Source organism: Eublepharis macularius, chromosome 3 (genome assembly GCF_028583425.1).
Source record: "Eublepharis macularius isolate TG4126 chromosome 3, MPM_Emac_v1.0, whole genome shotgun sequence".
Lineage (NCBI taxonomy): Eukaryota > Metazoa > Chordata > Lepidosauria > Squamata > Eublepharidae > Eublepharis > Eublepharis macularius.
Genome location: NC_072792.1, coordinates 152,543,376 through 152,557,925, shown reverse-complemented (window position 1 = coordinate 152,557,925; position 14,550 = coordinate 152,543,376). Strand labels below are relative to the sequence as shown.

At 40.7% G+C, this 14,550-nt stretch overlaps 2 protein-coding genes across 3 annotated transcripts in view; one reads left to right on the top strand and one right to left on the bottom strand.

Annotated features, from left to right (window-relative positions):
- FRY (FRY microtubule binding protein) overlaps positions 1-3,436 on the top strand; it is a 255,784-nt gene extending 252,348 nt beyond the window's left edge. For both annotated transcript variants that reach the window (XM_054973031.1, XM_054973032.1), the window contains 2 exons: positions 469-671; positions 1,956-3,436. In XM_054973031.1, coding sequence (XP_054829006.1) covers positions 469-671; positions 1,956-2,214 — 462 coding nt within the window. In that variant the 3' untranslated portion in view covers positions 2,215-3,436. The remainder of the gene's footprint in view (positions 1-468; positions 672-1,955) is intronic.
- Positions 3,437-6,172: 2,736 nt separating this feature from the next.
- ZAR1L (zygote arrest 1 like) lies at positions 6,173-10,780 on the bottom strand. Its single transcript, XM_054974747.1, has 4 exons — positions 10,130-10,780; positions 8,111-8,203; positions 7,278-7,352; positions 6,173-6,430 (listed from the first exon to the last, which is right to left on the bottom strand). Exons 1-4 carry the CDS (start codon positions 10,778-10,780, stop codon positions 6,287-6,289), a joined length of 963 nt encoding a protein of 320 aa, XP_054830722.1. The 3' UTR covers positions 6,173-6,286.
- Positions 10,781-14,550: the final 3,770 nt, after the last annotated feature.

Genomic DNA, 14,550 nt, shown 5'->3' with positions numbered 1-14,550 from the left:
TGAGATTCTTTTATCACTATATTGGCAACAGTAGTTTTAGTATTCCGGTCTTTGTTTGTTAACGCAGGATCAGGCTTAAGGCTATGGCCAAAAGAGCTGAACCAGGAAAATATGGTGAAACTTCTGATTCTTATATGTGGCATTCATTGTACTCTGAATCTTCATAGAATGCTAACAACTTTTTTCTCCATCCATGGAGTAGTATATTTCTAGTCACAGCCCAGTGAAAACCAAGTGGATCCATGAATGGGCACAACCAATTTTTGCATTCTCAGTATTCAGCAAATTTCAAAAATAGGTTTGTGGTGGTCAGGGGCAAAATATGGACTGAAAATCACACAACCAGCTGGGAGAAATGAAGTTGCCATTTTGTTTTTGATATTTTTCCCCTTCAGTGGAAAAAAGGGGGTGGGGGTGGAGGAAATAGTGCATTGTTGAACATCATTCTTTTTTCTTCCTCCTCAACAGCTACTGAATATGTCACGAGAGCTGAGTGAATTAAAGAAGAACCTTAAGGAAGCAAGTGCTGCTATTGCAACTGATCCACTGATTATAGAGTGTGGTGCCTCTGAACCTATGTTCACTTCTACTGAAGTAGCCATACAGTCCATGCTGGAGTGTCTGAAAAATAACGAACTTGAAAAAGCTCTGTATCAAATAAGGGAATGCAGGTAATGTTTGACTAGGCAGCTGAAACAACATGTTGCACTTCTCTTAATTATTCCTAACAGATATAGCTCCAAACCCCATACTCTGGCGTACTGCTACTGAACTCCAATGATGGCTTCAGATTAAAAGTTATGGTAGATCAAACACAGATATAAGACAATTTTCACTTCCCCCAGCCCCAGGAATACTTCCATCTATTATAGCAATGGAGTTGCGGGATACAAGCTACTAATAACCTCTGTTGTGCATAGCACATTTCAGTGCTGTGATATGCATTAATGTCTCTTAGGCTTGCATGTTAGAAGTTACCGGTATGTTGAGTTGGATCCAAAGAAGAAATGAAGGAAAATAGCCATGTGTGCTATGTTGTAAGCTTGAGCAACGCTGTGATAAGCATTTTCTGTCACAGTTTTCATGCTTCCACTTATACAAGAGCCTGTGCAAGCAAAAAAGCATGGTTGAATTTAGTTTGGCTTTTTTAATGAAGTGCTAGTAGCTCATGACGTATAAAATAAGAATAGCACACGTGAAAGTATACCTTTTCTACCGAATCCATTATGCCTGTTAGTGATTTTCAAATTTTGATTGGAAGTGCATACTGCATGTGAAGAGGTTTATTTTTGAGTCTCCAACACCCATTTAGGTAGCTTGATTGAATCAACAGATAATGTGCCAACCCCTCCTATACAGTGGATAATTAAACTAAACCTCTGTCCCCCTTGCTTGCCTTTCAAGCAGTGACTGATGCTGCTCCCTGCCCTTTCTTTTTTTGTTGACCCTTCCAGCAGTGGGCAACAGTGAGCACAATTTTGTGTTAGTTGGAGTGACAGAGGTTAAGTAGCTTTAATCATGACTTAAGGAATGACTTTTTAGAAAGAGGTTGTGAACTCCCATTACAAGGTGTTGCCACTCCTTAATGTGTTCTTTCTAGAATTGTCCCTACTGTGAATACTGTTTGTCTGAGAATAGGAGTGAATGCACTTATAGTTCTGCCATGCCAAACTATGCAGGGGAGGGTTTGTATCCATGGTAACTTCCACCCACATATAAGCACAGATGTGAGAGAGGAGGTAATTCACTGTAATTTCAAGTAAAATCACACAGAGGTACATGGCCAAAAGGCAGCTACAAGGATGCTTTTTCAGTGACATGGTATTCATATGCATGTTGCCAGAAACTCTCTTTATATGTACAGCTGCAAAAGATAGGGACATTTTTATTTTCTTTTAAGGAATCTGATGTTTTATAGCATTCAGCTCATTAAGATAACTTTTGTTTTGCTGCAGGAGTTTATGGCCTAATGACATCTTTGGAACCAGAACTGATGATGAAGTCCAAACCCTACTGAATATCTACTTCCGGCATCAAACGCTTGGGCAGTCTGGCACTTATGCGCTGGTGGGCTCTAACCAAAGCTTGTCAGAAATCTGTACAAAACTGATGGAACTGAACATAGAGATCCGGGACATGATCCGCAGGGCTCAAAGCTACCGTGTTATCAATACTTTTCTTCCAGACTCCAGTGTTTCTGGCACAAGTCTCTGACAAAAGTACTGTGCCCCCTTTCTTATTCAAGTTGGAATTGCTTCCATGCTGGGATGAGGTGGTTCGCTGCCTTCTCAGCCTTAGAAAGACTTGGTCAAGTTGTAGTCAGTCTTGTTACTTTTACACCATTTTCCAAGAAGAGTTGGGTAGAGTTTTCAACGTGTAGCAATAGTGTAAGGACAAAGGTAGCATAGAATCCTTTGTGTTGTGCTGCACGAACAAAATGCATTTCACTGGGCAATTGCAATTCACTACTGAAGAAGTGACTTCCATACATACCAAAGACTACTACACTGAGCAAGACTTCCTTTCTAGAAAATCAGTTTTAGGTTGGCAAAAGTGCAATCTTTCCTTAACTTGAGGATTTTCGTTTTTTAAATCTTGTACATTTTTTTTATTTTGACCAAGTGAAAATAAAGGCAGAATGAAGCTAGCGACAGGACACTGCAAGACTGTCGATTTGAAAGCTGAGAGCCTGTGTATGAAAGATGTTGTAAAGAGCTGCAGTTATATGTATACTGTAATTTAAATATGATTACTGTATATTTAAAAAAAACAAGCTGCTATGAAGTACATTTCCTGATGTTGCTAGGCTACTGTCTTGGAAGGTACTAGAGCCTGTTGAAAGAGGTCTGTTATTATTAGACCAAAGTACCTTATGAATTGACTAGGAAGATTTTTTAAAGAAGATTTTGGCTGCTTTTTACTAGAGGGTTGCTTTTATGAATATATTTATATTACTTACGAATGGTTGGTCTGGCTTAATTGCCATTTTGTAGGAAAGCATCACATTGCTGATTTAAATTCTTTTGAACTGCCCCACATGCATTTTTTTTATTTAATACACATTTGGATTTCAACAGTAAAAACATTGCATAAAACTCACTTTACTTTCCATTTCTTAAGATTTTTTTTTGTAACGTATGTTTTTTCCTTGCATTTTCTCTCTTACACTTATGCTATCAAGTGTTAAATGGGTGCATGTAACTCTTCTGCACATCTAAGACACCTTTTCAGGCTTTGTCTGTGTCACTTAATCTCTCTGTAAATACACCTCAGAGGTTTTTGTGAAGTACCTTTTGGTTGATTTTGATCAGAACAGGATTATCTTACAAAATATAAAGGTGATTATAATATATATACATATATACAAAAATGACTGTGTCTGGAATTAGTCTGTGCCATAAACTGTATAGAGTGAATTCTTCTTAGATCTTTTTGAAACCAGAATTCTGATTCAAATTATTTGAAAAAGAAAAATAATAAAATCAGTTGTGTTTATATACTCACTGTACAGAAGGACATCACAACACCCCCCAATACCTGGTTTGATACCCCCCCCAAATGCTTAATACCAATCTACCTTCATTTGCCTTGATCCAGCTAGGGTATGTGTTGAGGGGCTCAGTGATAAGAGCATCTGCTTGGCATGCAGAAAATATCAGGTTCAATCTACAGTACTGCCAGTTAAAAATATCAGGTAGGTGTTGATGTGAAAGACCTCAACCTGAAACCCTGGGGAGCTGCTGCCAGTCAGAGTAGACAGTGCTGATCGTGATACACTATCAGTCTGATTCAGCAGAAGGCAGTTTATGAGAATAGTCCTGAAATTGAGGAATTCGGCGTGGTTTTCCTTCCTGATCCACTAGCTTTCATTCGTTTGCTTAGGTGCTTATGGTGAGACTTTAACACTTTTTTCAAAGTCCAGCTATACAAAGGTATTTATGTCTACTATGGCATCCTAACACACATGCTCAACATTCTCAAAAGTTTGTGAGTCAAAGCTTCCCTTTATAGAAGCTGTGTGCTATTTTTTCAGTAGGCATTATTAATCTGCATGTTTAATTCTTTACTTAATAATGCTTTCCACCAATTTACCTGGACTATAATTTTATGGCCTTGAAAAAATGGTGTGCTGTTTTTAAATGTGGATAAGTAACAAGCAGTTCTCCCCTCATGAAGACAATTTTGTCTAGCCCCTGATCAGCTACTACAATGTAATTGAGCTACAGTAAACATTTGCATGAATGTAAGTGTGCATATAATACTATGTGACTTAGCATATATATAGTAACTGTAAAACCACTGAGATTATCAGGTGTTATAGAGTCTGCTCACATGCAAGGGATTCAGTTTGGTTAGCAAAATTCGCATTGCTCCTGAGCAGTATTAAGAACAATTATATTGAATCAACGAGAAAGTTCTGCATAGAATTTTAAAGTTTAACATAGCATCCAAAATCAGCATCTTCCTTCCATGCTATTTGGAACTATTAACTTTTTACTCTTGTTACCATAATTGGCTGTTGAATGACTTGGCCATTTTTAAAACTTTGGATTAGTGGTCCCATGGGCATTTATGGAATTTTAGAAACACTGAGTAGGTGCTATCACAAAATGACTGCCACAAGGCCTGGGTTCAGTCATCAAGTAGTGGGAGGTTCCAAGCCAAGCATCAACCTATGGTGGAGACAACTGTTTCTGAATGGGCGATGTTGCAGTGATATAGATGAGAGATAGGAATGGATTAATCACTTTGGGGACAAAAAAAAAAGCAGACTTCATAGCTTGTAAATGAAGCTATATCTTAACAAGACATCTTACATAGGGATGCTCAACTGAAAGATCTTACACTTGTTCTCCCGTTGTGAATACACATGCACCACTAGAAAGGCAGAGTACACTTGAATATAAGACCACACAGGAAGTAAGTCACTGGAGCGTCCCCCTGTAAGATGTCTTGTGTAGAGAGAGACCTAGAATAAGGATATGATGGGCAAATGCGAGCATGTTCTTTTACAATATTAAAAATAGATATTTTCCCTTCTGTTGATACTACAGTTAGTTACTTACTCCTATTTGAGAACAGTGGATACTAGATGGCTACTTTATTGCACTCAAATAGTAATTGCATTTGACCAACACAAAACTAAGCTGTGCATTCAATCAGCCCTTGTTCTCTACAAACACTTTGTATAATCTTCCAGTTACTAAGTGGATGTCAGTCTACTAGGCAATTTCCTACTGTTCCCATAAAGTCTGTGATTCTTAATTTGGACAGGCATACTAGGTACTTAAGAAATCCTGAACTATTAAGTTCCTCAATCATCAATTAGAATCCAGATTGCATTTGGATCAGGAACAAGATGTCTGTCATCAAATAATCTCCCTTTTAATGAAATGGTCTCTTATCAGAGTAAGTTAATTTTCTATTCAGTTACCAGGGGTCAAGTTTAACAAAAAGGAGTAATATGCAGCTCTTATTTTGCAATCTTTACTAACAGTCTTTCTTGAGAGTCACCTATAGGGCAGGAGTGGGCAGGTGAAGGTTACTCAACCATAAGTATTTAAAGTAGCTCACTACTCCTGTAATGACTTTCTTATCCTTCCTTTTAAAACTATTGCAGCTGCTGCTTTTCTCTTTCATGTGAAGCATGAACTTGCTCTGTCTGGGAATAAAATGTGCTACTAGCTCTTACCCCCAGCATTAATGCTCCTATTTGCTTCTTCCAGTTGAGGTGATGATTTGCTTTGGGAAGAACAGCCGAGGAAAGGCCTCCCAACCCAAAGTATTGCAGACTTGCTCTGAAGCACTGTAATTTTTGTGCAAGCCCCCATTTTATGACTGGCTGTATCCACCAGGCTGCTATTTTGTGACTAGAAACTCCCGAGGCTCTTGGGGGGCGGGAATTAAGTAGCTCTCCGGAATAAAGCCTTCCTCTGCTCTGTTCTAAAAAAGATCCTTTTTCCTTAACAAAACGAGATAATACTCTAGCAAAATTGCTATATAGAAGACCGTTTAAGCAACTCACATTTCTTTTGTCCATTTCACTTCAATTATCAGTTACATGCATATACCCATCCATAAAGTATCCTCTTTATGTCAGACTAAAAACATGAATTATAAGTCAAGTTTTATTACAAGGTAGAATGAAATTACGAAGAATATTCCCCAACCTTACAAAAAATCTTTAATCCGTTATCCAATGCCAGGTCATAAGCCTAAAGTCAAACCAAGTAACAAAGTGCATAGTGCCAAGTAAGACTAACCAAATTAGAAGAAGGCAAACAGATTAGACAATGTATTTAAAGCTGTAGGTATTGTCGCAGGACAGTCTTTTGCCTTTGCAGCGGCCACACAGCTCTTGACGGTGGGGCCTCTTGAGGTCAATATGCCTTTTCTTCTGGTGGCAGGAACAACGAGTCTTTGAACAGAGCTTGAAAGACAACACTTCAATTATTAGCAGACAGATTAAGCCCTCTTCTTAAAGTGTTGCTATCTCCTATGGATATGCCTTATTTATATAGCTCACTCGTACTCCATTTCCATAACAATGTTATTACGGGTCACATACCAAGTGGCACTGGAAAAAGCAAGAAGCTCAACGAGAGAGATCTTCATTCAACTCTCAAGTGCTATGTTCCTCACTGAATTCATTCAGCTAGGCTGTTTCAAGGCTGCTGCCAGAGTTGAATACTCTACTCTTGTTTTGAGGACAAGAATGAAATTACATACCAACATGGTATATCAGAGGCACAGCACCTGACCTCTCATGACCTATTTACATGTCTGTTTCTACAAGAACATATGCATGTGGCCAGTTTTACTCATATTTCAGAAGGAAACAGAGTTTTCAGTCATACTAGAGACAAGCAATTGCCTATTGGCAATGCTATTTGGAAGGCCTCTGGGACATTTTGTGTTCATATGCACTACAAGTACAAGCAATATTCCACTTGTCCATATCTGCGGAAGATCCCAGCGCTTACAGTCAAGTCCAGAACCAGCCCTAGTACTATATTTACAGCAAAGGTAGCCATAGGGGAGTTTTTCCCAATATCTATTCAGCAGCACAGGATTTGTTGGACTGCTTTATTACCTAACTATTGTGCATTGTTTTAAAGCAGCCAAACCCTTCTATTATGTTGCTATCCAAGTGTTTTGTTTCTACTTCTGTGACATGGTCATCCTGTGAAGTTTCTGAACTAACCAGACCCTATTAACTGTTAAAGCCTTCACCAGGATAGAGATGCTCAATACACCTCAGATGAAATATTACTTACCTGGCACTGAATTGCTTCCACTTTATAAGGATTGAAGCCCTTTTGACATTTGCGACAGAGCTGTTTAAAGTAAACCTAAGGAAATGAAGAATAGAGAAATATAAGGTTTCAGTGTACTAGTAAAAACTACAACCTACAGCAAAGCCCCATGCAGCAATAGGTATGTTAACTGCATAGTGCGCTAATGTGGTATAGTGGACAGAATACCAGACTAAGATGGGGACATCCAGGTTTAAATCCCCACTTTACCATGACACCAAGTCAGTCGTCATCTCTCTGCCAAACCTATGGTACAGGATTGAGGAAAGATAGAAGGGGAAAGCTACATACGCTACCCTGAGCTCCCAGAAGGAAAGGTAGACAAAAGTTTACAGCTGTCTGACTGGTTCAGCCAAGATATGATTTGTCAGAGATAATGAAGTTTTCACACTATCTATGATTAGATACAATTCTATCATTTCCTAGTTTAAGTTGAAGGTTAGGGAAGAATTTTGGCGATAGTGAATGGAACTAATACAGTGCCACTGAAAGTACCCAAAGTAGTATTTAAAAGCAAGACAGTGAACAATTCACATCATCCTACCATTTGAGACTATGCATCTGGGCTGAAAAGAGCTAGCAGCCCCTGCAACATCCAAGTAGGAGACCAATTGCCCTTGTGTGCCCTTTTTCACTGCTGTCATATCTTGGCAAACAGATTTTGTAGATTTTTAAGCACGTTATCTTCTTAACAAGCTACCATACACCTAAAGTAGAGATGGAAAACCACCCTTACCCTATCATTAAAACATATTGCCTAGAAGGAAGTTAGTTTGTTTCTCTGCCAAAAGTACCTTATTAGTTCCAAAAATGCACCACACATAAGCACTCTCCCATCTGGTCTTACAGTCATTGCAATGGAAGTAGCCATATTTCTGCTCCAGGAACTGAAATAGGAAGTTGTCTATTAGTAACAACAAGACATCTAGAGAATACACACAGATAAATCCCACAGTCAATCTGTTGAGGAGAGGCTGTAGTTCAGTGATGGAGCATGCAGATTTCAAATTCAATCTACAGCATCTGCAATTTAAGACATAGGTAGCAGGTGATGTGAAAGACCTATCAGATGCTCTGAAAAGCCACTGCCAGTCAATTTAGACAATGCCTATGGTCTGACTCTGTATAAGGACAGAATACATTTTCTATACAGAACACACTGTGAGCTTCTACATCAGGTTAAACCCTCATCTAGGGCAAATTTAAGTAATACCCTATTTTGTTAAACCAGAACTCTAAAGCACCCAGCATGCGAAGTCACTCATCTTACATAATTTCAGGTGGGTAGCCGTGTTGATCTGTAGTAGAAGAGCAAGATCTGGGTCCGGAAGGACCTTAAAGACCAACTAAATTTCCAGGATATGAGTTTTGAGAGTATTTCAAGAGCTTTTTTGAAGGAAACTCTGGATCTCAAAAGCTCATACCCTGGAAATCTAGTTAGTCTTTAATGTGCTACTGCACCTGAACCTTGCTCATCTTACATAAGACAGCAATTTTGCAGTCACTCCAAAATAGCTTCAGAAGTTCCACTATTCTCCATCATATTTGCTTGGGACTGCAGTCTCTATCAAACCTTGTTTAGTAGTATATCTACTGAAGCCTTTCCTATTCCATGAAGCACTATTCCTGCCTGCCCCCCAAAGCTCTGCACAACCACAACCAATCTCTTATTTTTCCATTTTTCCTTGAAGACTACCAAGAACAATGAGTTCTAAGCATCCCAAATAATAGGTCTAGCCCAATGTGGGGTATTTTTTTTTTTTAGAGAACCAGACTAGTAACTGGGAGCCCCATCCAGGTTCAAACCTCAGGGACAAGTCCTTCTCTATGCCTAATGCACCTCACAGGGTTGTTGTAAGAATAAAATGGAGAACAATGTAGCAAGGCTGCTTTTGGTTCCCATACAGCAGGATATAAATGTAGTAAGGCTGCTTATGGTCCCCATGCAGCAGGATATAAATACCTAAATAAAGCCGGACAGCAGCTGCCCAGCCAAAGAGACAATATTGGGGTTAGGGCTGCCAATGTCAATTTCGGAAGTTTCTGGAGATTTAGCAGTGGAACTGCCTCAGTAGGGTATAATGCCATAGATCCCAGCTTCCAAAGGAGAAGTAATCTATCAGTTATAATTCTGAGACATCTCCAGGCCCCAGGCCTTCAGGTTAGGTCTGCCAGCTCCAGATGGCAGCTGGAGATCTCCCGGAATTACATCTGCTCTCCAGGCAACAAAGATCAGTTCCCCTGGAGAAAATGGCTGCTATGAAGGGTGAACGCTATAGAATGATACCCCACTGGAATTATTCCCCTCCCGAAAACCACCCTCTCCAGGCTCCACCTCCAAAATCTCCAGGAATTTCCCAACCTGGACCTGACAACCCTACTCCAGGTACAAGGCGCATGTGCTGTGATTCACCTGTTGAACTGCCACCTTCTATGCAATCGCTAAGAGTCTTGCTCAACCAATTATTAGCAGCTGCCCTACACCCATTTTCAACAAAGAAGATTATTAGGATTGCCAAAGGGCTGGGAGTGTCCTGTCCCTTTAACGAGGTGTTATTTGCCTCCACCCGACAAAGAGCTTCAATTGCCCATTCACGCTTCATTAAAGGGAAAGGACATTCTTCTCGCGGCTCGGGCGACTCTGCCTCCTCAAAGGCCTTCGCGCCTTTTCTCCCCTTTGGCGCTCTAGGCCTACAGCCTCAGGCAAGGACGCCCCTGGTGGTTAGTGAGGACAGCCGTCTACCGCAAAGCCTGTGGAAGTCTCCAGAGGCAGAGACAGGGCCCAGCGGGGAGACGCTTGCTCCTCGACTCACCTGAAACGAGATGGTCTTGCCTTCGCCGCCGCCCTTCTCGACCGGCTCTCCCTTCCCACCCTGCTGCGGGGCGGCTTCTTCGCCTCGGTTCTCTTCTCCCTCCGCCGCTTTTTTCTTCTCCTCGGGCTCTTCCTCAGCGAGCTGGAGTGAAGCAGGAGCTTCGTCCTTCTCTTGGGGTTCCACCACCGCTTCGGGCAAAGTGAAGAAGCGGCGGCCCAGGACGGGCGAGTAGATGGCCGGCAGCGGCGGTTCCCGGCTGAGGCGGGCCGAAGGGCTCTGAGGCCGGACGGCCTGGAGCGGCCGGGAGCCCAACGAGCATTGTACAGCGGCGTCCACCCGCGGGTTCACTTGGACGCCCACTTCTTTGGTGCTGGCTTTGTGGAGCCGCGGGCCGAGGCCTGGGCTGACTTGCGACAGCAGCGCCTTCAGCTGGGCCCGCTTGTAGGTGTCGAGGTAGTCCGGCGAGGTCTCCTGCAGGCCCGAGGTGGGTGGGGGCCCTCGATAGGGGTTGGGGGTGCTGCTGTTCTTGCTTTGCTTCCAGCTGGACTGCTTTTGCTTGGGGGGTGGCCTAGGGGCCACGTTGTGGCTGGAGGTGAAGGTGCTCCCATAACTCTGGTATACGCTGTAGGGCGGGTAGACAAAGCGGTCCATAGCCTGGGAGGCTAGTTGTGGAGCTTTAACTCCCTGCCTTTTATCCCTTCACTAGAAGCAGCTTCTAATTAGTCCGTATTACTACTGGCCACTGGTAATACCCCCCCCCCCGGTAATTAATGAAACCTTGTTAATCCAGCAGCATCCCCAAACCATTTGAAGTTTCTTATGCTCACTGGACTCTTGACTTAAACATTAGTGGATAAACCATTGTGGATATCCAATAGTTAGTGTGGGATCGAGATTTTTGAAACCTGGGTTCTAATTCCTACTCTAAATTTATAGTCCTTTCTCAGTAAGACTCAAGGCAGATTACACAGTGCAAGCTAGTACAATAAGTTTCAAGGACATTTCAATAAACCGTGTAATAAAGTATATAAATATAAATTTGCAAATACCAGTAAAAATTCAATATAAAGTCACTGACCTGCTTCACAGAGATGTGAGTGTGAAATGGAGGAGGGGAAATCAATATATCATCATCCTCAGCTTTCTGAAAAAGTACATAAAGAAAATGTTCAATCTCAGACTCAAATCTTCAGATAGTCACTGACTGGAAGGTTAGGAGTTTAGGCCTGGATGATTCCAACAGAGCCACTGAAATTAATGACTATCACCCTGCAGAAAGTTAAACTGTGGACATGACTCATCAGTTCAGACCCTGGCAATTAAAAGGATGAAGTAATCATGAAATGAAAGACGTTTACCTGAGTCCCTGGAGAACTGCTGCCAGTCTGTGTAGACAATACTGACCTTGATAGACTATTGGGCTGATTCAGAACAAGGCAGCTTCATGTGTCCAAAAGCGCTCGGCTATGTCTGTGTCAAAACATTTACTCCATTTGGCTTCAGCTGTTTGAGAACTGTTCCCAGAGCTACAGAATTATACTGTATTGTTATGATAACATTATGAACAACTGTTTGTCTACATGGCAATTGACAGGGATTATAACTGTTTATGGATCATGCAAGATAAATGGAGACAGAACATGACTAGTACAAGAAACTCACTTGGTACAGTTCTAGCTCAGGATTAATTATGCAATCAAATTTACACTTATTTATGAGTAAGCCACGCTGAATTTAGAGGGAATTAGTCCTGAGTATTGAACAAAACAGATGGAAAACAGTTTTCTTGAGATCATAACATCTGCACTGTAATTGAGCATCACTTCTAAGGAAATGTGTTTTGGATTGTGATGCTAATCATATATTACAGGATGAATTCCTTTCAGCAGAAGATATATTCTTCTGCTATATACCACTGCCATCTTAATATTTTAAGAATAGCTAGCAAACATTGACATGTACTGTATTTCTGACATCATATAAATAAGCAAGTGATTTTCTACTGGTGATTTTTAACAGCAAGATTTGGGCCCTATTTAGAAACAGAATGTTTACAGGAATGAGCATTTCTGTACATTTTTATATTAACTCAGTAAGCCAGAGCTATCCACATTATGCAGCAAACCAATTGCCACATGACATTAATGTTACAACAGTGTTTTTGCAGCAGTGTAGATGATGTACATGTGGATCATAGCCCCTAGATGCAGGTATTTATTTACAAGTGACTACATCATCTGCATTGTAGTGGGAAATGGCCATATAACATTATGTTGCTTTGCATAACTGGTATAATTGCCTTTAGCGATTAAGACTTCAAATAAATATGGATTTACTATCCCAGACACAGTGGTTACTTCATACTGTCAGGTCCCCAGGGTACCTTAAGACTGTGCAAAGGGGAATATCTTAGTGGAGCATAAAGTATTTTTAGAGTTGTTTTTAATATGGTATTTTTGTACTATAGATCTGTTTATATTTTTATATGGTTGCTATCCACTTTGGGTCCTGAGAAAGACAGGTACCTAAATATTTTAAATAAGTATTTCAAAGCTGAAAAGTTACAGAGTGAGGAGATTAAAAAGGGCTCATTTGTATCCTTGAAGTTCTAGGAACAGCATTACTGGGTATAGGCTATAATCCCATGAGCACTTACGTTGCAATTCTAAGAACAGTTTCCTGGGAGTACATCCCATTGAGTAGACTTGAGTTGGACTGTGAGTAGACCTGCTTAGGATTGCTCCATTAATTGGGAATAAGAACATAAGAAAGCCTGCTGGATCAGACCAGAGGTCTGTTTAGTCCAGCATACTGGTTCACACACCAGCCAACCAATGGTGCTGGAGGGCCAAACAAACAGGGCACAGAAGCCAAGGCCTGCTGCTGCTGCTGCTGCCTCCCTTCAGTCACCATGGCAAGTAGCCTGTAATGTACCTTTCCACAATTAATGTGTCTGTTCCCCTTTTAAAGCTATTTTATGCTTGTAGCCATCACTATGTCAACAGACAGTGCATTCCAAATTTTAATTACTCATTGAGTAAAGAAATATTCCCTCTTGTCTGGTCTAAACATATTTGCCAACAATTTAATTGGGTGCCCCTCCTCTAGTATTATGGGATAGGAAGAAAAAGCTCCTATCCACTTTCTCTACCCCATACATAATTTTATAAACCACTGTCATGTCTCCTCTTAAGACTATTGAACTCAGATAAATTTACTTCTGAGTAAGTATGTAAGATTGAAATATTTTTTGGTTGAGAACAAACTGAAGAGCGTCTGTTATAGCAGCTTTAATTACAAATATACAAGCAGAGTGTGGGTGAGGACAAAGACATCTTGTGTGGTAGCATAAACACACCTCTAAATTTCAGCTAACACAAGTTTGAAATTCTTATATCACTGTATCTGATGAAGTGAGCTTTGACTCTTGAAAGCTTATATTTGGACATCTTAAAGTACAACTGGACTTAAATGTTGCTCTTATTCTGCTTACAGCCATGGGTAGTATGAAACCTCACTGTGCTGCAATCCTAAAAACACTTTCCTAGGTGTAAGTCTGTTGAATAAAATTGGACTTACTTCTGAGTAGACCTTAAGTTTTTCCGTAAAACTGCTAGGTTCTGGTTTTGCTCTTCCACCCCTCCATTCGGCTGAAGGGAGTGTATTCTCTGTGCTCTCTACAGAAATTAAAATCCAGAATTTCCCCAACTATTATGAGACTGCCACTATTAGCTCCTGTTGAACAACCAGATCATGGACTAACAAAGGATCAGTTGGCCAGTATCTATAACAGTAGCTGTGTCCTAGGGTTTAGGTACTGTATTTATATACAGATCAGCGAAGGTAGCTGTAGTGCTTTTTCAGAGATGAGACTCTATAGGATCATTTTACTGTTTCTATAAAGGATAAATTTTCTATACATAACAGTACAAAATTCTTTAGGGAGATTTTCAACTATTTATTTAGGCCATGTATATTCTGTCTTTCTACTTCAAGAATGGCCCAAGGTAGCTTACTCTCAGTGAAGGCTGACAGCTCCAGGTTGAGAAATTCCTGGAGATTTGGGGGATGGAGCCTGGTTGGGGGGCGGGGAGGGGAGGGATCTCAGCAGGGTAGAGTCTACATTACCCAGCTGTTTTCTCCAGGGGAATGAGTCTCTGTGGCCTGGAGAATAGTTGTAATTCTGGGAGATTTCCAGCCACCAACTTGAGGCTGGCAACCTGAGCTCAGCACTCTATAATTATCATTGTAAAATCATAAAGACAAATTGAAAATTAATAGAATAAATGCACAATTTAAAACAATGGTAAGAATTATAAGACTCAATTTTTTTAATGTTTTAAACTTCTGTTATATATATATTGGCCAATTCAAATGGAACTCATGGGGTAGGGAGTTCCAAAGATCTGAGGCAACAACTG